Source organism: Dipodomys spectabilis, unplaced genomic scaffold, assembly GCF_019054845.1.
Source record: "Dipodomys spectabilis isolate Male_0828 unplaced genomic scaffold, ASM1905484v1 ptg000032l, whole genome shotgun sequence".
NCBI lineage: Eukaryota > Metazoa > Chordata > Mammalia > Rodentia > Heteromyidae > Dipodomys > Dipodomys spectabilis.
Genome location: NW_024870709.1, coordinates 5,985,771 through 6,009,147, shown reverse-complemented (window position 1 = coordinate 6,009,147; position 23,377 = coordinate 5,985,771). Strand labels below are relative to the sequence as shown.

The following is a 23,377-nucleotide window of genomic DNA, read 5'->3' as shown; positions in this document are numbered from 1 at the left end:
CCTCCTCGCCCCACCACACGCTTTTCTGTATGCCAACAATGAAAAAAGTTTGGCTGAAATCAGGAAAGCAACTCCATTCATAATAGCCCCACATAAAATAAAATACCTAGGAATTAACTTAACCAAGGAAGTGAAGGACCTCTATGATGAAAACTTTAAAAACCTAAAAAAGGAAATCAAAACAGAACTTAGAAAGTGATGCTTCATTCTTGACCACACAGAGTGTTATTTAATTTCAAGTGATATATTTTAGAAGAAAAAACAAATTTTGTCAGTTTTCAAAGGAAAATATGTTCAAATATATAATAATATATAAACTTAATTTTGCACATTATCTTTGGTGTCTTATGTTTAGTTTAACCTCCTATATTAAAATATTCAATGTATAAGATATGTGAAATTTCTCCTCCTCTGTCTCTTTCTAGATAGATAGATAGATATAGACATATAGATAGATAGATAGATAAATAGATAGATAGACAGATATAGGCACATAGATGTATTTTTGTTCTGTCCTATGATTTAGAGACTATATGCAATATCACAAGGAATGTTCACTGATCATTAGGATTTTCTTGCTTATAATTTCCTGACATTTCCTTATAGAATTTCTCATCATTACTTTCAGTTCTTTCTTTGTGTTCTACTTGATTTTCTTCTTAGTCACAGTAGCTCTTTGAATACTACTTTTTATGTAATAATCATCTTAATGATGTTTTTGTATGTGAAATATAAGAATTTATACACACATCACTTAATGATCATAGCAGAGAAAACATTTACCTAAATGTGTCAGCATTTTTGTAAAATGGGAAAATGGTGATTTAACAAATGTATAAAAGAAACAAGATTGAATTGAACTTTTAAAGTCATCAGGTAAACCTATAACTTTTTGTATCTGTTTTCAGTGTACTACATATAAATTCATCACCTACAAATCCATTGGCATGGACCTTCTAAAATCTGTGCCTGATGAATAAACTAAGATAAAAAAGGAAAATTTACACTTTTTCAAGAGTCTGTAGATGTGCTAGGGAAATTGAGTCTCCATTAATTGCTAGTAGGGAATATTACAAAAAGTAAAAACAACCCTCTTTCAGTTTTAGATTAATGTCTTAAGTTTTCTTATATATTAAATTTTTCTTTTGTTGTTGTTGTTGAATTTGGATTTTGCCTTTCTCAGGAATTATACTATTTTTGTTCTTCCATGGGTGTACCATATTTTAATTTATACATTTGTGTACATTTACATACCACCTAATGTATTTTCTTGTAAGTTTATAACCTAAGCTAATTTTAGCTTCCACATATAAAGAAAACATATTTCCTTAGTCTCTTTGGGTCTGACTTACTTAATGCAGCATAATAAACACTAGGAGGATGGTTCAGGAGTAGGATGGCATCCGTGGAAAGAATAGAATAAAGAGGAAAAAAGAAGGAGCATACAGCAAGAATGGAATGTATATTCCACAAAATAAAGTAAGTAAGGGAAGGGATGGTTTGGAGAAAGAAGGATGGGTGAGAATATTGAAAGGGGTGGTACTGATCGTGTTGAATTGTGTTCATAAACTATATATGGATAAATGGCAACTCCTTTGTACAACTAACTATAGATAATAAAAAAGCAGAACCTTTTCTTAATTATTATTTTTCTGCATATCGTAGAGACTATTGAAAGAGATGCTAAAATGTCAGTACTTCCTTTTTGTCTATCAAGAATTAAAATAATAAAATACTTAGTATATTTTTATCATCTTGTTATATAATCTGAGAGCCACAATATATTAGGAAAATATAACAGAAATTGTAATATATCATTTGAAAATCAAAGGAATTGTAAAGATCTAAAAAATGAAAATTAAGAAAGTTAAGCTTATTCCAAAATTATTGAGTTTAAACATTGGTTGTATTCTGTTATTATGTGTTTAGAAAAGAAATGTAAGTTGGCCATTGCCCTATTGTTAAAGACCTTATCTGTCAAATACTTGTAGTGGACAGAAATTAAACTTACAAACTATTTCTCTAAGTTTATGCCAGTAATATTATTCACCTTATATATAATGATTACCATTCTGAGTGAATTTCTTCATGGTATACATTTCTCTTTTCATCTTTTGTTTTTTTGGGGGGTCTGGTCGTGGTGCCTGAACTCCGGGCTGGGCGCTGTCCCTCAGCTCTTCAGCTCAAGGCTAGCGCTCTACTACTTGAGCCACAGTGCCACTTCCGGCTTTTTTCTTTTTGCTTATGTGGTGCTGAGGAATCGAACCCAGGGCCTCAGGCATGCAAGGCAAGCACTCTACCACTGAGCCACCTTCCCAGCTCCTCTTTTCATCTTTTAATATAACATCTAGCTCATAGTCTTGGTCTTAGAACATTGCAAAGATTTCATCATGAATTTCATAAATAACAAAATGGACATTTTATTGTTTCTATTTTATGCAGTTTTACTACACTCCCCAATGAATTGTAAATCCCTTGACAGTAAGGCTATTCTTTTGTATGCCATCTAAGACTGACTTATAAAATGTACCTACTAAAGTAATACATTCAAGTTTAAAATTGTGTTCATGTGCTTTATTGAGAGTCATTCACAATGGAATCATTATTTTTTTTTCCTTAAATGAGAATCTCTTTTGAAAATATTTATTGATCTTTAGATTGTTTAGCTCTTTCTCTAAAACAAAATGGTTTACTAACTGATTTATGATAAATTCAATCGTGAATTTCCACTGGATGTTATAAGCAGTCTATTTTATAGGCAGTCTAAACAATCACACTTTTTCAAAGGCAACATATCTTTTCTACCTAAGAATGAAACATTTTAAAAAAGAAAAAGATAAGCAGAACTCCGGGCAGGCGGAAGGGCTACTGGGGTGCTGGTGCAGGGGTTAATAAAGGTTCTCCCCCGGAGAGCTGTGTGACTTTCAAGATCTTTAGACTTACCAGGCCCCACACTCAATCACAGGTTTCTTGAAGCCTGCAGGAGCTCTCCAAGCCTGCCTTAACCGCTCTGATTTGTTCCCTCTTGTGGCTCACACCTCTGTGGGGTCTAATCAATTACTGCTCTGGAGAAGTATTCCAGGGACGAGGGTTATACTGCGATGCCCGGGCTTTGAAAAGCCAATGGGAAGCTGGTCAAGGCCAGGGTGACTGATGCAGAATCTCGATGGGAGGAAGTCCTTTACCCTGATTGCTTGGCCCTGCAAGCTCTTATCTGCACTGAAAACGAAGTCATCAGCAGAACGAACTCAAACTCCTAGTCTTGGAGTGGTGATCCGGCCCCTCTGGACACTTTTTGCTCTTTGAGTTACCCAAGAACCCGGATGGTGCTGTTAATTATCATTGAGCTACAAACCACAGGGATATGAGATTTACTTAGCTCCTTAAAATAAGCACAAATTAAATAAGATTCTCTGATACAATATCCAAAAGCACAAGAGACTTAGGAAATGGAAGAATATGAACTGAGACATGACAGGTTACACTCTTCGGTAGATTTTCCCCAAACCTATTAACTAGTGCTTATTTCAAGGAAACTTGTGGGATTGTTTGATAAAGAAGGATTTGAGGACATTGTATGTTTGTCAAGTACCTACACTGTCTGGTAGGCACTCCTAGGGATTTCTTTTTGCACTATCTTCGAATTAATCTCATGAGATTAAATGTTTCTCCTTCTAACAATGCTCAGTCTCCTTTGCTATACTTGTTAAAATTGTAACCTTTCTATGAGTAAATGCTGCATTATAATGCATTGAAAGTTTTTTTGAAAAATTCAGCAAAAGAAAAGAGTAAGTCATCCAAATTATGTAGTTTGCCATTATGTAATGCCATTTTAATCTCAAACCACAAACAAGCTTTAGTTACAAATTTTTCATTTGTGTTGAATGATGTAAAGACTAAATGTCATTGTCCACATTGGTTTTTTTGAATCTAATTGTAATGTCCAAGACAGAAGGAGTCAGATTAGTTGGACAAATGTCAAAAATCTCATACCTTTCTAATTTTCTCTAAATACAACTTTTGACATGAGAAACTACTTTAGTTTTCTTCTGACATTTGGGACCAAAATTAGTCATTTGAAGACAGTCATAGGTCAAGACTAATCACAAGAAATACTGAATGTTAAACCACTAAAGCAATAATCAGGGCATGACTTGAATTTTAGTGCTCTAGATTTTATCTGAGATCCACATACATTAGCAAATCTGTAGAGGTAACTTAAACAAAAGTGCCCTTTGGAAATTGTAGTGAAGTAATAACTTTGTTTCTTTTGGTCTTTATAATTTCAAATACAGATAACAATATAAGATTCCAGTATTCCTATTTTCTTTAATATCTAAGGAAAATATGGTTCTAGTTAGTGATTGTATTGATAACTTGTGAAAAACTACCAAGTGTTGAAAATATGCACTAATTAATTTTATAGTGAATTTCACTTTATCACTAGTGAATAAATGTACTTCATTGCACTCATCAGCATATCAGTGTAAAAGTATCTAGACCTTTATTCAACTTTTAAACAACCAACTGTGGTCAAATTTATTTTTTTCTAGAATTCTTTAGAAATGTAAATGTATGCTAAATTTAGAGACCATATTTGTTTAAATTACAATTAGCAGAAACAGCTCAGATTATCTGATAGCTTTATTTCTACAAAAGACAGTAAAGCTATTGTTAATGCCCTGTACTCAAGAAATTACAGATTTGCAAAAATTGGTACCTGACAATGCTTGATAGGAAATGTACGCATTATCTTGCCCATGTAATTGTAACTCCTCTGTACAGTATGTTCACAATAAAAAATAAAATAAAATTAAATTAAATTTAAAAAGTTGGTATCTGAAAATAGAAAGTAAAAGAATAAAAGAGAATGGCAAATATACCAACACTTTCTTTCTTGTGACCCAATGCTTCTTCTTGCCTCTTTTGTTTATATGACTAGGCATATTCAAGTGTTCTCCAAATTATTAAATTCCTGCGACCAAGTAAAGCCCTTGATAGCAATAATCACCTGTATCTCTTCAGATTCAAACTTCTTACATTTTCAGAAACGTTGATTTCTTCTGCATTTTGAAACTTTGGACCCCATACAACTTAAACTAAATTCACCAAGAAACAAATTACTACATTAAATGAAAAGAAATTCTCTGATTTTTTTCACTGGAAACTAGCATTATTCAAATTTTAAGATTTTTTTTTTCTCTGTGTTTCAACTTGTTTCTTCCTCTTTTTTGAACTTGTGATCATGCTTGTAATTTTCTTCTGAAATACTATTCCCTTGAACCGGTGTTGAGTCACACTAATATGACATATATTATCGGTATTGAGGAAAATTAAGGCCTCAAATTGCAAAAAGAGATGTTTCTGACAGAAAATGCATCAACCAAATACCGGAAAGATAATAGAATAAACATATTTTATAGACTTAAAACAACATAGTGACATGTATTTCTTGAACATTATTCTGAACCTTTTCTTTACAATTAAATTAATACTAACAGATCAATCATTAAATTTGTATATATTTCTGGGACCATGAGTGATGCATGATATGTGTATATACTGTGTAATGTATATAGATATGCATACATACATAAAATATATATGATAATATAATACATATGATAGTGTAATGCATCTGTAATATATAAATTCATCTCTTCAAACCTACATAATGATGATAGCATCTGAAAGCCTTTCTTCTACCTATTAAACTGGTTTTGATTTTACATTTTATTTAATTCTATATTTACAGTATACATACCCCTATGCTTTACATCTGATGAAATTTTATGAGTCCATTTATTTTGTCTTATTTTACTTTTTGCCTTTAAGAGAACAGTGTGTGAATTTAGACAAAAAAAAAAAAAGAATATAAAAGTAGTGGCCAATGGCTACAGCTTGTGTTTTACAAGGAGATGATGTTTTTCCTTCACCATTTTCCAGGGAGCCCTGTGCATGTCTGGTCGTATTCACTAATTTAGCTATTTTGGCTTTGCTAGAAAACATATGTTCACAGTTAAAATCTCACACTGGGATATGATAGAACCCTGAGTCCTCTAAAGAAAACACCTTCTCCTGCTCATGTTAATTGGGCAACTTCCTTGCCATTTATTTTTGCTAGAGGATTTATTGATTCTGTTTCATCCATTGACTTACAGTAGTTCCTAATCTAATGATTAGTTCCTAATCATTAGAGCTTCTATACTAAGTCTGGAGCTTCTATACTTGGATACTATCCCTTTTAACCCATGCTAACCTAAAAAAGGCCTTTTGGTTTTTTTGAACTGCTAAGTTCCAGGCTTATAATCTTGGTTTCATACTTGTCTACATTTAATCTTACACTTTCATTACATTATTGACAGATCAACTATTTCTAAGAAAAAATAGATTGTGGGATAGGATTTGGAAAGGGATTACATTATCTTTTCTGTAATATCATCAAAGCTATGCCTATCATTAAGTATGGAAACTACCTTAGCCAGTTGCTTTAGCAATAAATAGAACAGAAAACTTGTAGGGCAGTGAGCTTCCCCTCTGTTTTATTGACATTATCTGGAGTCTTTGACAACACTTGTTTATCTCGTGAATGTCCGTACTCATTCCCCTTTCCTTTGTGTGTGCCTAGGTTACACAGAAATATTTTATTGTATAATTAAATGGTAGTTATTTAACAGATATATTTTAATTATTAGAGAGACAGGATAAGATTTACTCGTTCAATAAAGTTACAACTGTTCAGCAAGAATTATATTTAGGCATTTTGATTATACATACAAGACCTAGCCTGTAAATGAGGGTCTGTTTTCTGAATATGTCATCCTTCTTTGCACCTAACAGAATTTAAAAAATAATAATTTAGACAAATGTTGTTTAGCATGTTATGAAATATGTAATATTTTACCAAGTATGATATTTACTTATATTGTAGAAAAATATCTTTTGCCATTATGGGGAGTGAAAATTTAAGGGATAGTATTGCTATTTGCAAAAGCTGGCCTACATATTTTTCTCTTAAAGTTCATTTTACAATCACAATTAATTTGTACCCAAATATTTTTTTCAGCTCTTCTCCAAGTGACAATTTCACTTAGCAAAGTAGAGCTTAGTGTGGGAGAATCTAAATTCTTCACATGTACAGGTACGTATTTCTTCATATAATTTCAGGTAACATGCTTTGTGTTTATCATTAGATGAAGTTTATTGATTGAATAAGGGTAGTTGAAATTTAATTCTCTAATAATAGCATCTTTTTACGTTTATACTTATATTAAATTTTAATAGCCACTTTCTGCATAGTAAACATTATGAGTGTTTTAACATTTTGTTATAATTTGACTGCTAACACTAAATCATTTATTTAAATCACTTATTATAAAGTATGATTTTTGCATTAAGAAATTGAAATTAATTTAAATATTATTTCTATCTAAGCAAAGATATTGGATCAACATAATGATTGTAACAACTGTCTTTGTAAATAAGAAATGAATGAATTACATATGGTACATGAAATTATAGTTATGTGACTGAAAAGTATAGGGCAAAAAATTCTACTCTTTTGAGAGGCAAATATTCACTTAAATATTAGATATTTACTCAGTCAAGAAAACTTTTTATTATCTTCTTGACTTCTACTCAAATGTATTATACATATGATCCATGTAATAAATTATATCAGCCAAATTTAGTTTAATAACCAAGTTTCATAATTTCTGCAGAAGACCTGTATGAAACTTGTACCTTAACATCTACTTTGCTACAATATAGACATTTCAGATGAACACATTTATATCTATTGAGATTAATCTTAAGCTCATTTATGAAAATAAGCTTTTATGTATAAAATATCCAAGGGCCTTCATGTCATGATAAAATTGCTATGAGAGTATTGTTTTAATTTCTGATTACACTAAAGCAATTCTAGAACTGATTCTAGCAAGTGTTCTTGACATAAAGTGCGTTGTGAAAGTCAATTTTAAGGCTGAGGAATTAACTCAATAGCTGTGTCCTTGCCTGGCTTGCATAAACTCTTGGTTCAAAAAAGAATAACACATACACAGACACACACGCACACAGATGCACACCATACACATACCACACAAAGAAAGGAAAAGAAAAAAAATTGCTTCAGAATTACATAAGTAATTTAAACTTTTATGAAATAACTAAAACTAGAAATTTGTTTTACCAACCTAGTTCTAAACAGTATTTGGAGTATTGATGTAAACATCATATCTCATGGCAAAAACCAGTAGTATATGATCCTTCATATATCCTACCATTAAAGATCTGAATGAATACATCGTTAGCACAGGATTTCTATGTGGTGAAATGAAAACTTACAGAGCAACAAAATGATTTGCCAAATATAGTGTATTTTGTCAGAAGAATGTAGATAAACTGTTTTCTTTGGTAGGGGGCTGATTGTTTTGTGCTTCTTGAAACAAAGTCTCACTCCTTAGCTGAGGCTAGAATAGAAATCACTATGCAGCTAGGGCATCAGCACACATCATCTTCCCTCATACTGAGATTACAAGTATGTATCAACACACCCAGTGTAGGTTACTGATTTTCATTCATTTTTATCACCAATGAAACAAATATGTGCATACATGTTTAGTTTTCTTATGTAAGGACAAATAACAAAATATATAACATATATTATGAGAATAGAAGGAACTATTTTTTTAAGTTCAGACCAATCACTAAATCATAACATACATAAATTCACAATAAAAATGATTCAGTTTACTGAATTTCTTAATAAGAAACCAAACTACATCTTTTCTTTCTTTTTATATAAAATATTAAATAAAAAACAGTCAAAGAAGTTATCTTATTTATATTTATTATAGCTGCAAAATAAGAATTTAAAAGTAATAATGTGGTAAATGATACAAATGAGAATGTTTACATATATTGTTCGACAATGACAGTGTACATAATATTTAAAAGTTCTAGATACCTTAAATATTTATTTTAAATAGAATAAATGTGTAATATTTACACTGGATGATATAAATAATTGGTGATCATAATCAGAATGCGCCATTTAAAGCAAACTGACTTTTCCAACAATATTTAATTAAAAAAATATAATGATAACAATTTCCCCAAAGTCCAGTATTATAAGTGTAAAAAATACAGATGGAAATTATTATTTATTAGTGACTTAAAAAGGGAATTATTTCTATGAAGATGGAGAATAAACTCACCATAATAATAGGGTTCTATGCTATAATCACATTGTAAAATAACCTAAATATTTCCTAGAATATCCTATTTAATTTATAGTTGAAGACGAGATTAGTTTAAAATTAAGATGAAGTTTAAGCAAATTATTATGTTATCATCTTTTCTACAGGAGGATTAATTAAAAACAAAATGCCCATTCCTATAGCACATTATCTGGTCAGTTATTGTGGTTTAGGGACTTTTTTCTAAAACCCATAGATAACATAAATAGTATCTATCAAACATTCTATCTTAACAGTGTGCCAGTGGTTTTTGCCTGTAATTCTAGCTACTCAGGAGACTGAGATCTGAAGATCACAGTTCAAAGTTAGTTAGGGCAAAAAAGTCACTGGGACTCTTCTGTAAAATTAACCCCCATAAAACCAGAAATAGTGCTGTGCCTCAGAGTGGAAGAATGCTAACCTTGAACAGAAGAGCTCAGGTACAGCACCCACGTCCTGAATTCAAGCACCATGATAGACAAAATAACCCCCCCAAAAAGAATCCTGTCCAAACTTTCCTTTTATATTTGCTTTAGTATGCTAATTTGATATCAAAAGTAGAAAATGAAGTAATAAAAATAACAACTTCATTCAGATAGTTCTGCTGATGGAGTTGACTTTATATACTATTCTTTTACAATATTTGTGCTAATATTTTATCTTGGTGCCACAAATTAATGTAGGATTAATTAGATAAAATATTTCCTTTGGTTACTAAAATCATAAACAGGAGCTTTGACTTTTATGAAGTGCTTAATAACCTAGACACTGAATTGGAGAACTTAAATAAATATTTGATTTGGCTGTAATTGCCCAGCAGGATAAGTATCATTTCAATATATTCCAATTACCATGTGATTAAATAGTTAATAATTTTTGTTTAAAATGATAACAGCACGCATTTCCATTGGGAAAAGACATTAGGACTTCATTTAAAAAATGGTAATTGGCCATATATATACATATATATGTATTTTAACCACTTGGGAAATTAACACAAAATTCAATATTATCGAAGACCAAAGTTTTTTTTTTATTTTAAATCCTTAAAGTTTTGGAAGTTTTGCTTTATCAAGAAAAAAAATATTTTCTCTTAACTCAAGAGCTTGAACATGTGAAATCATATTAAGTATCTATGTTTCTATACACATATCAGCTTGAGTTTATATCTAAGCTGGGAGTTTTGCTTTCTAAAGTGTAATGATAATCCATAGATCACTAAAAATAATTTGTAATTCTTACAGTTTAAACACTAGGAAATTTCTTAAGGATTTTATTCTCTCATTTACTTACTTCGACTTGATTGAGTCCTAAATGTAGATTAAACAAAGAAGAACATTTGTGTTAACATTTGTGTTTACTTTAAATTTTGTATAATTTTCAGATTTCCAGTCTTCTATTTACATTCATGTCTAAATAATTGAAATTGTCACATTATAATAAATGTCACTGCCAAAAGAATCTCCTAAAACACATTTTCAAACATTTCTTTCCCATGGCTGTTTACAGCAATTGGTGAACCTGAGAGTATAGATTGGTATAATCCACAAGGCGAGAAAATCGTCTCAACACAGAGGGTCATGTTGCAGAAGGAAAGCCTCAGGTCACGATTGATCATCTACAATGCTAACATAGAAGATGCAGGGATATATCGTTGTCAAGCAACTGATGCCAAAGGACAGACACAAGAAGCAACAGTAGTTTTGGAAATTTACCGTAAGTCTTGCATTTTTGTCTGACTTTGCCTACAATTGTACATCTTTACAATGAGTTCAGGCAAAATTTAATGTGTTTAAAAATAAAAATGGAGGTCCTGGAAGGTGACTCAGTGGTAGAGTGTTTGCCTTGCACATATGAAGCTTTGGGTTCGATTTCTCAGCACCACAAGAGCAGAAAAAGCCGGAAGTAGCACTGTGACTCAAGTGGTAGCGCACTAGCCTTGAGCTGAAGAGCTGAGGGACAGTGCCCAGACCCAGAGTTCAAGCCCTACGACCGATAATAAAATAAAATAAAATAAAAATGGAAAGAATGAACTCTGTACCTTGCCTCAACGAATCCTAGAATAGATACTAGATCACAGGTAACTATAAACACACAGAATTACCAATTCTTTTGGTGGAATACCACAAGAATATTTTTTGTTTTCTTCGTTAACAATGTAACTAAATTATACCACTACTACATATTTCACAGATTACAAAAATTGATTTAGACCTTCATGTAATAACTGCATTTGTAAAAAAATAAAATATCTTTGTTAAAATGATGCAAAGAGAATATTCTCGAGTTCCATTTGGTAAGGCCAATATTTACATTTCCAAAATATTGCATTGCTTTGGTGTCCCCAGCAAATATAGAGAATCTTGTCCATCTACTTAATTGTTCAAGCCCTATTCTAATTATGGACAATAAATAAAAATCCATAAGCAATGAATAGGTGTGATATATCCATGCTAAAAAATGTTATAGAACATTGTTACCCCCTCCTTTATTAAAACAAAGGAGCAGTTAACAATACTGGATAGGAAATGTACTCATTACCTTACTCATTTAACTGTAACTCCTCTGTACAGTATCTTTACAATAAAATATATATTAAAAATTTTATAGAAGAAGGTATAGACACAGACAAATAGGGAACATTGAAGTAGAGAGACATATAGCTCTTTTGCCTGAAACATTTGGTAGAAATCTAAATGAAGTTAAGCGATTGCAGATGTCCCAGACTGGTAAAAATGGGGAATCTTCAAGGAAATGGAAGGAAGACATTCTATGTTCCTGTTGCAGGAAAAGAAGGAAGAAACACTAGAGTAAGAGTTTTGGGGCTGGGAAGGTGGCTCAGTGGTAGAGCGCTTGCCTTACATGAATGAGGCCCTGGGTTCAATTCCTCAGCACCACATAAGCAGAAAAAAAAGAAAAAAGCCAGAAGTGGTGCTGTGGCTTAAGTGGTAGAGCACTAGCCTTGAGCTGAAGAGCTGAGGGACAACGCCCAGACCCAACGGACCCCCCCAAAAAAGAGTTTTGGTGATGACTCCAGCTCAGGTACGACATCCTGTCCCACTGAAAGGACTCTGCAGGTGATCTCAGTGAGAAAGAATGTTATTATTGAGTTTTTAAAAGATAGAGGTTTACCTAATTACCATAGCAGGGATAATTGTCTAATCTGCGGTATCTTACTGAGAAAACAAAAAGATAATTCTTTTATATCCCTTTTAAAAATTTTCTCAATACAGAAAAGCTCACATTCAAAGAAGTTATCTCTCCTCAAGAATTCAAGCAAGGAGAGGATGCTGAAGTCGTCTGCAGAGTTAGCAGTTCACCTGCACCAGCTGTTAGCTGGTTGTATCATAATGAGGAACTCACCGCCATTTCCGACAGTTAGTATTTTGGTAACTCTCTTAAGTTATATGTTCTAAAACGTATTACTTTATTAATGTGGCTTACAAAAGAAAATGTAGAGCTCAGTGGATGAGATTGCATGCAGAGATAATCCCAGAATTCTAACAGTTGAGACACTAAGGTTGCTAGTTCCTCCTTTTACGTTGGCAGGCCTGAGACTGTCTCACAAATAAAACATGGAAGGAAAACGCAGTGTTCCACCCTAAAGTCAAGAATTACTTTAAGAAGTTAGTGTGTTAAAATTTGGTAATTGATTGACTTCAGGACTAATTCTACACCTTTACTATAGTTTTTGTAAAATACCATAGCATAGCCATAGTTGTTTAGCATAGACTAGCATAGTAGTTTAGCCAGTATTTTAGTATACAGTATTGCCAGTAGCTCTTATCTGTATTTTAAAAAAAGAACTGGCTTACATGCCATTTATTTATGTATTTGCTTATTTATTTATTGTTGATTGTGGGGCACTGAGCACTTTCCCTGAGCCTCTTTTTGCTCCAGACTAGCATGATACCACTGGAGCTACAACACCACTTTTACTTTTTGAGTGGTTAATTGGAGATAAGAGTCTCACAGGGATTTTTCTGCCTGTGCTGGCTTCCAACTGTGATCCTCAGATCCCAGCTTCCTGAGTTGGTAGAGTATAGGCCTGAGCCAATGGCGCCGAACAATATTTAAGGAAAGATTATGACCCTTGTTTTCAATATTAAGTAAGTAAAGGAGTGTAAACCGGTGCTCACAGATTCTAAATACTGTCATTCAAACATGAGTTCAAAAGCTCACTATTGGTAAACATAAGATAGTATTTGTATGAATCCTATTTAATATTCTGGGCTGTCCTTTCGAAAATAACTGTGTATTCTAAATATTATGGTTAGATGTCTACAGAGAAAAGACTAAAATATAAAACATTTACTTGATTCATCTGTATGGTTTTGATCCAGACAGAGCTAAAATCTCAGAATACTATGATATCAGAAACTGAAAACATAATTTGCTGACATTATGGTCCTTTCCCATTGTGCACAGGGAGCATTTTCAATTTAGAATACTTTCAATGCACCTGCATTGCAGGGAAGTACAAAATAATTGAATCTTTTAAAGTGTTTTTCAATCTAAATGATTCCATTTTGTATTTCCAAGAGCAGAAATTTCTATAGCATATAGGATAAATAGTAAAGAGATTCTCTTTTAAATATAGATATAATATACCATGATTGTATTCAATAGTCATTTTTTTAATTTTAAGATAATTTTCTTAGCTTGGCATATTCAATGATTGTTAATAATTGTCAAACTCTCATTGCTTCTCTCATAAGTTAATGAGAACTAATATTTAATTTTCCATTTCCTTATTTAGTGTAACTGATTTATAGTTTCTTAAGAATTTATTTGAGTAAATTGTGTGATATATTTTCAGACTTGTTCCGTTCAATAATATATGGCAGTTGAGTTATAAGAGTTACAAGATCATATTTAAACTTTTAAAGATATTATAATATCAAGCTTCATATATACTTTATTTCAGGAATTAAAGGATGTGTAGAATAGACATCTTCAACAAAGACTTATAGAAATGAGTAATAGTGATGGAGGATGATGTTTTTTTGATTTAATTTAGGCATTTCTCCCCAAGCATCACATGCAGAAGTGATGTTATTTTAATTTGCATTTGTTTCCAGTTCTTTCCATGTCCCTGAGTCATTAATGGATATTTTTGAACTTCTATGCTGTTAAATAATTATCCATCTGTAAACCATGGATCAGTGTCAATCCCAGGCTTTAAATTACTGATAACAGAGTAACCATGTATAGATATCTTTGAAGTAAATAAACTATTTGGCTTGGTTTTACAATCTGAACAAATTTATTTATAGTGAAAAGTTTCATTTGCTTTATTCATTCATATCAAGATTTTTTTAATATTGAGAATAAGTTTTATCAAAGTAGAATGTAATGGTGAAGTGGTTATATGAAACATAATTGCAAGTTGGATGGCTGGAAAAATGTGGTAAAAATGATTTTTTCTGTATTATATAAGATTCAATAGAATTGTGAGGAAGTTTAAACTATTCTAGGTTCGTAATGTTGGAAGAACATGTCTCATTCTTCATTAGCAAACCATTTGTATATTTAAACTGGACTTACAAGGATGAATATTTTATGTGACTAACCGCATATAATTTCTTCTATCAGCCAATGGAATCATTTAAAGTTCATAAGCTCTGAAAGTTTGTGTAGAGGCGTATAATAATGTAGAGGATCTAAAAGTTTCTGCTGCTGAGTTTAAGTTCAATGTAGAGATTTATAACAATGTAGAGGATCTAAGAAACTTTCTGTTACTGAATTAACGTTCAGTGTTCTAAGCAGATAAGGAAGGATTGGAAGTCTGTATCATAATAGTTATGTTTTTGGTAATGAACCATGGAGAAAGCTATCCACAATTAAAATAGCTACAGAATAGATTAGATAGAATTTCTCCATGTTACCCATTGAAAGGATGTCTATGTTCGACCTAAACCACAAGTGTAAGAAGAAAAGGTAACATTTTCCCCACAATATTGAGACTTTTAGGGTCACCTTGATGGACCAAAATGCAGAAATGCTCTCTCTCTCTCTCTCTCTCTCTATCTATCTATCTATCTATCTATCTATATATATATATATATATATATATACTTTGTAAATGCTTTGCTTAATATTTAATTGACATATTTTCTATATTAAAATATAGACAAACTTATTTTCCTCCATTTATATATACTATTTTTCATAATTATTCATGGATACATTTAATACTTAGTACTTAGTCCTCTGGAATTCTAGATGTTGTTGATTTACACTTAAGATAAACAAAATTCATTGCCTTCAAAATACTAATAGCCTAAAGTGACAGATAAATAGGTAAGTATCAGTGGAAAACAAGCTTCATAGAATGTACAGTCGGGGAATTGCAGTAATGTTATATGAAAATAAAAGACCTAACCAGCCTGGAATGAAGGACTTGTGAAAGATACCTGTCAGGTGGAAAAACAGCATCTTTACATATGAACAGGCATTAGCCAACTGAGGGAGAAGAAGACTCTCCCTAAAGAGAATTCACCAGGTGAAATGGCCCAAAGGCAAATGATAGCCTGAATAAACACACAGGAATCTATGTTTGTTATTGCTCCAGATTTTGAGTATTTACTACTTGAATTATGACACTAGTACAGAAGTATAGGATTGATTACTCAAGGAATTATAATAAGGAAACCTAAGGAGGAAAGCTCTGGCTATTCAACATGGCTTTGACATCTCTGCTAAGGAATTTGGAGTTTCTCCAGCACAGACATCACTGACTGGTTTAATGAAGGCGGTGACATGGCATAATATATATTTGAAACAGCATATTAGTGTTTCAGTGAAGAGAATGACTTGGATGAGATTCAAGACAAAACGCTAATGGTGAGAATAGTTAAGATCCTGTGGAAATAATTGCTGAGAGGAGAGGACTTTAGATGAAGTTATGACAGAAAGGAAAGCATATAGGATTTAGTTGGTGTCACAGACAGTGGGAGATAAGATGTCAGTGATGATTTTGTATTAATCTTTAAACACAAAACAACAAGTATTTGCCTTGAGACTCTAGGTCCAGAGAAAACCACTGCAAAGACATGAAGTCAGACTATGGAAATGCAAGTGAAAATACTAAAGTCAAACTTTAATTTAAGAGATTAGATACTTAAAATTACTGTAAGTAAATCCATATAAAACTCATAAAACAGATGGAACACATAGAAATAGGCTGGTTCAAGTAAATCGTAGGAGTCATCATAATATAGATATTGATTGCCACATGTAGAGATGATACAAACGAAGGATTAGATACAGAATGAGAAACAAACAAACAATACAACCTTAAAATAACTTAACTAAATAAGTATATTGTAGGCAGTTGATCTCCAAAAAGCCATGCCTTATTATCCCAGCCAAGCAGACGGATAAACCTAGAGGATTGCAGTGCAAAGTCGATCTAGACAGAGAATTCCTTGACACTTCATCTCAAAAACAAACAGCCATAATCTGGGCTTGAGGCAGGATCAAATAGGCAAAATTCCAAATGACTGACCTATTAAGATTTCCCTAGACTCTCAACCAGTAGATAGAAGATGCGCAAATAAATATGGGACATGTTATAAAATTAAACTCTGGACTATAAATATCCTAAGCAGTTAGCTCCTTTCAACAATGCAAATGATGCTAGACATAGAAATTCTGACTGAACAAAGCCTGTGTTGCTCCTACTAATCAAGGTATCTTAACTGCCATACTCAGCCAATGAATAAGGTTAATTATTTTTATAGTTATATTGAAAAAGATAATGTAACACATTGCCTGGATATTGCAAAATAGAACTAGATAGAAACAATTTTTTCTTTCCTAATGAAGAAAAATTAGCACTGTAAAAAACATGCAATAATCATAAATGAGAAAAGACTTGAAAAGCATACAAAGTAGATATGAACCACAGGCTTCTCAGATAGAATATTAGTTTAGGCTTTCAGTTGATTCAGTCCCCAAGCTATTTTATGTTTTTATATAAATGCATGGTGCACCGACACAAAAATAGAACCTTGATATACATGATTGGCCAAATCTATTTGTTTCAAAAGATTTTTTTGCCTGAAGCAAAAAATAAATTCAAATTTTAAACATTTTTACATACATTATGTAACTTGAACCTCATGATATTATCTGGCCTCCTAAGTGTATGAAAAATGGTTAGTTTAATTACTGTCAAGACAAAATGTTCAATCAATTTTTCAACCTTTTTCCATAGTCAAGCTGCGACATGTTTGAAATCAGAAGTTTTCAGGTCAATGATAGCTAATCGGCCTGCGGTGTTCTTTTCTGTGTCATTTCTACAGGAAAAGCACTAGGGAAAAATAATAGCCTAACCATTTCATGTGGATATAAAGTCTTGAATGTATTTTAGGAAAAAAATATGTTTATATCATAACAAGGCAGGGTAGAGTGGAAAACTTGAAGTCATGAAATTACATTTTACTTTCAAATTTGAATTTTTTTGTTGATGAAAACTTTGATAGTGTCAGACAAGTGTCATATTTCTACTCTTCTCATTCTAGAGCACACGGGACTTAGCATTCAATTACTGCTATAATTTTCTCCCTTGTGCTTATTTTCCAGATCGGTTTGCTATGCTAGCAAACAATAATCTGCAGATTCTCAACATCAATAAAAGTGATGAAGGTATATACAGATGTGAAGGGAGAGTGGAAGCTAGGGGGGAGATTGACTTCCGTGACATCATTGTCATTGTTAATGGTAAGGATCAAAAGATTGGTGAGTATTCTGTTCATTTTAACAATGTGTGTATTAAAATCAACACTCAGTAGTTCCCTAGTAAATATCAAGGTGTAAAAGAAATCTTCCCAGTTCTCTCATGGTTTAAGTTAAAAGGTAAAGCAGCAATAGGGGCGGAATATGAAGTCTTATTTGATGTGCCCATTCTGACATCACTTTTCAAAGAGTAGGTACACAAATTGCCTTTTGTTATGTTTACAGTTGTTGAAAGAATGCCAAATGAAACAGTAAAATTTCATTTCAGACTTATATTTTAAATTCCATGAATTACTGAGTCTATAAACTACTGTGTCATCATCTGCATTTTTCTTTTTTCTTTATTTTTTATGTTTTATATTTATATTTTTATTTTTTTATTGTGAAAATACTGTACAGATGGGTTACAATTACATGGGCAAGATAATGAGTACATTTCTTTTTTTTAATTTTTTATTTATTTTTGTTGTGATAATAGTGTACAGAGGGGTTACAATTACATGGGCAAGATAATGAGTACATTTCTTATAAAGCATTGTAGCCTCCTCCTTTGTTTCCCCTTCCTATCCCTTCTCACACCCCAATGAGTACATTTCTTATCAAGCATTGTAGCCTCCTCCTTTGTTTCTCCTTCCTATTCTCCCCCCATCATCTGCATTTTTTGAAATAATAGATTTACTGCAAGTATCAGTGGATATTAGTAATTAAGTTTATAGATTATGATGGTATCTCTATCTTCAAACTTGTTTCTCCTACTATATTCCTTAGTGTGAAAGGAAAACATTCTGTGAGTCTCAAAGAGGAATTCATAAAGCCATTTTGTGTCTCTATTGTTCTACAAATCTGATAAGAGGAAGCTACTACCATGGTTTCCCTTCAAGTTCTCTTAGAGAGTTTCTTGTCTCTGGTACCATGTTTTCCCAGGACAGTAATGTGACTCTGAGTTTTCTTCCTGAACTTCTTCCAGCTGTGATCTTTAAATCTCAATCTCAGTTCTTTTTTCTTCTACACTAAATCCTACAACCATTTAATACTTCGGTGCTTCATGTTGAGTGTAAGACACAGTCACAGAGTTCTTTCTGGGCACAAGAAGACTTTGTAATTGGCTTATTACCTTGCCATGGGGACCTATGTTTCAGCCTTGTGGAAATCACAGACTTCATGAAGATCTAGGCTGCAGAAGCCCTTTTGGCACTTTAGAGTCTGGCAGTTATGTTTTTCTTAGTTGTTGTATGATTTGACCTTCATGTGGAGAGATTTCAGTACACAGAGGACATGTTTAAATATTAATTCCTCTACATTTGGGTTCATATGTATGTCTATCAATTTAAACTGATACATGAAACTGTATATAACCCATATCTTTATTATTTTATTATTTTACATTAATCAAAGGCAATATACAGTAACTACTTTATTAATAATCCAGCTGTTCTCCATGCTTTGTTTTATAACATACTTATGGAAACATATAATTAAAATTCATGATGGCCAAGTTTTTGCACGAAGTATTCTCTTACAAGCATATGGATTACAATACCATGAATAGGTACAAAGCTGTTTAAAAATTGCTAAATATATTAAGTATGTATGTACTTTTGCCATTTATGTTATTGCATAAACATGCATATGTAATCATATATATTTTACAGTGAATAATAATTCAAATATACTTAAATGAAAATGTCACTTGAAAAGCATAGTATTATGATTCTTCATGATCTCTTCTGATATAATTTCTATTTTTATTAGCATTAAGCAAATTTACATGAGTGTTTCATTGTGACATTACAAACATGCACACAAAGTACCAGGTCAAACTTAACCCCTGCCATCTGTCTGTCTTACTCCATTCTCACTTAAAACATTTGCAGCTAGTTTCATTGTTCTATTGTCATACATGCAAATGAACTTCTTGGACCATATTCATCCTCATTCATAGTCATCTGCAGTCATCGTTTTTGTTTTCATAATTATTTATTACATTCATTTCATATCCTAATCAATTTCTGAATTTAATCTGTAGGAGTTTGTATTAATGATTTTGATGGAAGGTGCACTTGGGTCTGAATAACAAAGCTGGAATCTTCAAATCCAGCATGGTTTGCATTCAAACCAGAATATTTGGTTCTATGTTTTTATATTAACCTGTAATTTACAAAAAAGATAAATACTGGAATATCGTATTCTATGCCACTGAAAATATTATGTAGTTAATGCACACTTTTACCAGTGTATCAGTCAGTATGTCATCCTAACTTTTCTCCAAGAGATTAATCCACAGATCCTAACCTACCTACCTGACATTCAGTGTTTAAGACAATGCTAATTAGCTACATTTTCTGTTTAGGCTCACACACTCTCATACCTTCAGATACTAAGAATGTCTTTTTTTCAAAATAACAGTGTGTTGGAAGTGTAGCACTCTGGCTCAAGTGGTCGAGCACTTTCCTGGAGCTGAGGAGCTCAGGGACAGCACTCAGGCCCAGAGATCACTGACAAAAAAGAAAAAGAAAAAAGAAAAAAATTAACTGTGCACAAAATGGAAGATGCCTTGTCATGGGAATGTTTGGCTATGCAACCCAGACAGCTATGATTTTTCTCTTAGAATTTTGCTTTGACTTCAACCAGGAAAAAAATCATTCTATTAGTCTTGCTGACTTCTTTTCTGTGCATTGGTTTCTAGTAAATACTAAGATTCTCGCACAAGTTTCCCTTAGAATGCTTCTCAGATAAAATCTCATGAAGATTTTTCATTGAAAACTTTGAGGCTGTAATGCAAGTACAACTTTAAAACATTATTGTCTGTCTCCGTTTAAATTTTGATGCTTGATCCATGTCTTTACTCTCCCTTAATATTCCAAGCTCAGTCTTTTGAGTATTGCTATCTTATACAGGCCTTTCTCCTTGCCTTTCAGTCTCTTTTCCCCACAAGTTCACAAAAATCCCAACAAAATACTAAAACTAACTCTCTCTTCATATGCTTTGCTTCTTTATTAAATCTTGTTTATTTAAACCTTGATTTTATCTATTTTCATGTTTATTCTTTGTAAAAATGCCCTTTATTTCAATGTTTATTTGAAAACCATCTTGCTAGTTTCCTCTGAAGTACCAGCCACACTGCGTTTTAAATAACTTATTCTGTTCAAAATCCCTTTATGAATTTCTTAACCTACATCACAAACTATGTACAGTTTTTCACTGACAACTCTTTCCCTTCCATGGGGAAGTATTTCAACAGAATTTCTCATTGGCGTGTGTTATTATGAAGCTTCCAAATGAGAGCATGCTGTTTTCCATTGCAATTGACCATGTGACTTGTTTTGACCAATGGCATAGGAGAAAGCATAATATACTGCAGTAGCTGAAATTACCTTCAATAAGTACATGAAATGTTTCTTCACATTCTCATCTTCTTCTTAAAATCCATTTTATGATCTTTAGTTAACGAGAATTCATTTCAACCTAAAATATATGGGTATAATACATCTTGATCAATGTTACTCCTCTATTCTTCCCATCCAACTCCTGGTCTTTCTTTCTGCCTTGAAACTTTGTTTCTCAAGTAAGAAATTCTTCATCTGAAGCATCATATTTAAGTCAGGACAAGTAGATTTACAGCTAATCTGAAGATACTTGTAAATACATAATATGGCTACAAAATGAAACATTTTCCAAAATCTGAGGTTTGGAAGTTGTTTCCTATCTCATATACGTATGCAATTTCAGGACTGGTGAGTATCTCAGGTACCTTGAAGATAATTTAAGCTACTACTTATGCTTATGCTTGCTGCTGTGCCATTGGCCAGAACAAGTTACATGGTCAGTTGCATTTGAAAATAAGTTATTTATTGTGGATGGAAAAATGTCTGTTGACAGTTTTATTATGTTCTTGTGTACATTGATATGAGCACCTCACCTACCCTCTATAGAACATTTTGTTTTGTTTTAGGGATTCGTGTGTGTGTGTGTGTGTGTGTGTGTGTGTGTGTGTGTGTGTGTCTGTTTGTTTGTTTTAGTTGGTCATGGGACTTGAATTCAGGGCCTGAATGCTGTCCCTGAGCTCTTTTACTTAAGGCTAGCATCTACCACAGCACAACTTCTGATTTTCTGTTGGTTAATTTGGGCTAAGAGTCTCATAGACTTTCCTTCCCAGGGCTGACTTTGAACTGCGATCATCAGATTTCAGTCTCCTGAGTAGCTAGAATTACAGGCATGAGCCACCAGAACTCAGCTCCATCCCAATACTTTTTATGGACTTATCTCTGTAACTGAAAGTCCTCATGCAAAACACTAAAACCAGACTTCTATCTCTTGCCCTGTGTTAAATAAATTCAAAATTTTAATGTAACCTGAATCTTTGGAACTACTGTATGAAATTATGTGCAAAATACTAGAAAATGTATATACACAACTTACTGAATGGCATACCAATAATTTAGAAAATAAGTGCAAGAATGGAAAATTACCTCAAATTAATATGTTTCAGCATATTAGAAGAAACAAGGAACAGAATCAAGAAATAGCTTACAAAATAGGAGAAAATCTTCTCCAGCTATTTAATAAAGGATTAATATATATTATGCACAAATAGCTAAAGAATATAAATAGCAAAAACAATTAGTCCAATTTATGAAGGGAGTAAACTCTATAGAAAATTCTCAGATAAAGGAATATAATTTGTTAGTAAATATGTGAAAAAATGCTCACCACCACTGTAGCCATGAAGGAAATGCAAATCAGAACAACACAGTTTCCATATGACCAATCTTAGAATGGTGGTTATCAAGAAAACAAATAACAAATGCTGGCATGAAGATACAGGAAAAGAAACCATCATGCACATTTATTGAGTATTTAAAGTATCCTTATCATGATTGAAGATGAAGATTTCTCAAGAAATTAAAAATGCTATCGATCCTGATAACCAATGCTGGGTTAAGTCAAAAAACATGTTTATTGAGTTTAAAAGACAGAGTACAGTATTATTCACTCAAAAATCTTTTTTTTCACTTGCAGAAACATGTATGCAAGTGAAAACCATCATGGCAATATACTAACATACAGGATCTACATCTAAGCAATAACTTAAAATAATAATCAAGTATTAAATGATTATGTATAGTACATATTTTGGGAATCAATGGGTTAGGAGAAGGAGAAATTGTTCTAGCATAACTATTATAGAAGTAAATAAAGTAGAGTCATGAATCCCACTAAAATTCTTAAAAGAACGTGTTTTTTCCTTAAAAGGAGGGTCAAAAGAGCTGGGAAGCTGCCCCCATGGTAGAGTGCTTGCTTCTCATGCATGAAACCCTGGGTTTGATTCCTCAGCACCACATAAAAAGAAAAAAAAGTCACAAGTAGTGCTGTGGCTTAAGTGGTAGAATGCTAGC

At 32.5% G+C, this 23,377-nt stretch overlaps 1 protein-coding gene across 2 annotated transcripts in view; it reads left to right on the top strand.

Moving 5' to 3' along the window:
- Ncam2 (neural cell adhesion molecule 2) overlaps positions 1–23,377 on the top strand; it is a 311,886-nt gene that overhangs the window by 181,573 nt on the left and 106,936 nt on the right. For both annotated transcript variants that reach the window (XM_042676924.1, XM_042676925.1), the window contains exons 2-5: positions 7,067–7,141; positions 10,749–10,955; positions 12,473–12,616; positions 17,829–17,966. In XM_042676924.1, coding sequence (XP_042532858.1) covers positions 7,067–7,141; positions 10,749–10,955; positions 12,473–12,616; positions 17,829–17,966 — 564 coding nt within the window. The remainder of the gene's footprint in view (positions 1–7,066; positions 7,142–10,748; positions 10,956–12,472; positions 12,617–17,828; positions 17,967–23,377) is intronic.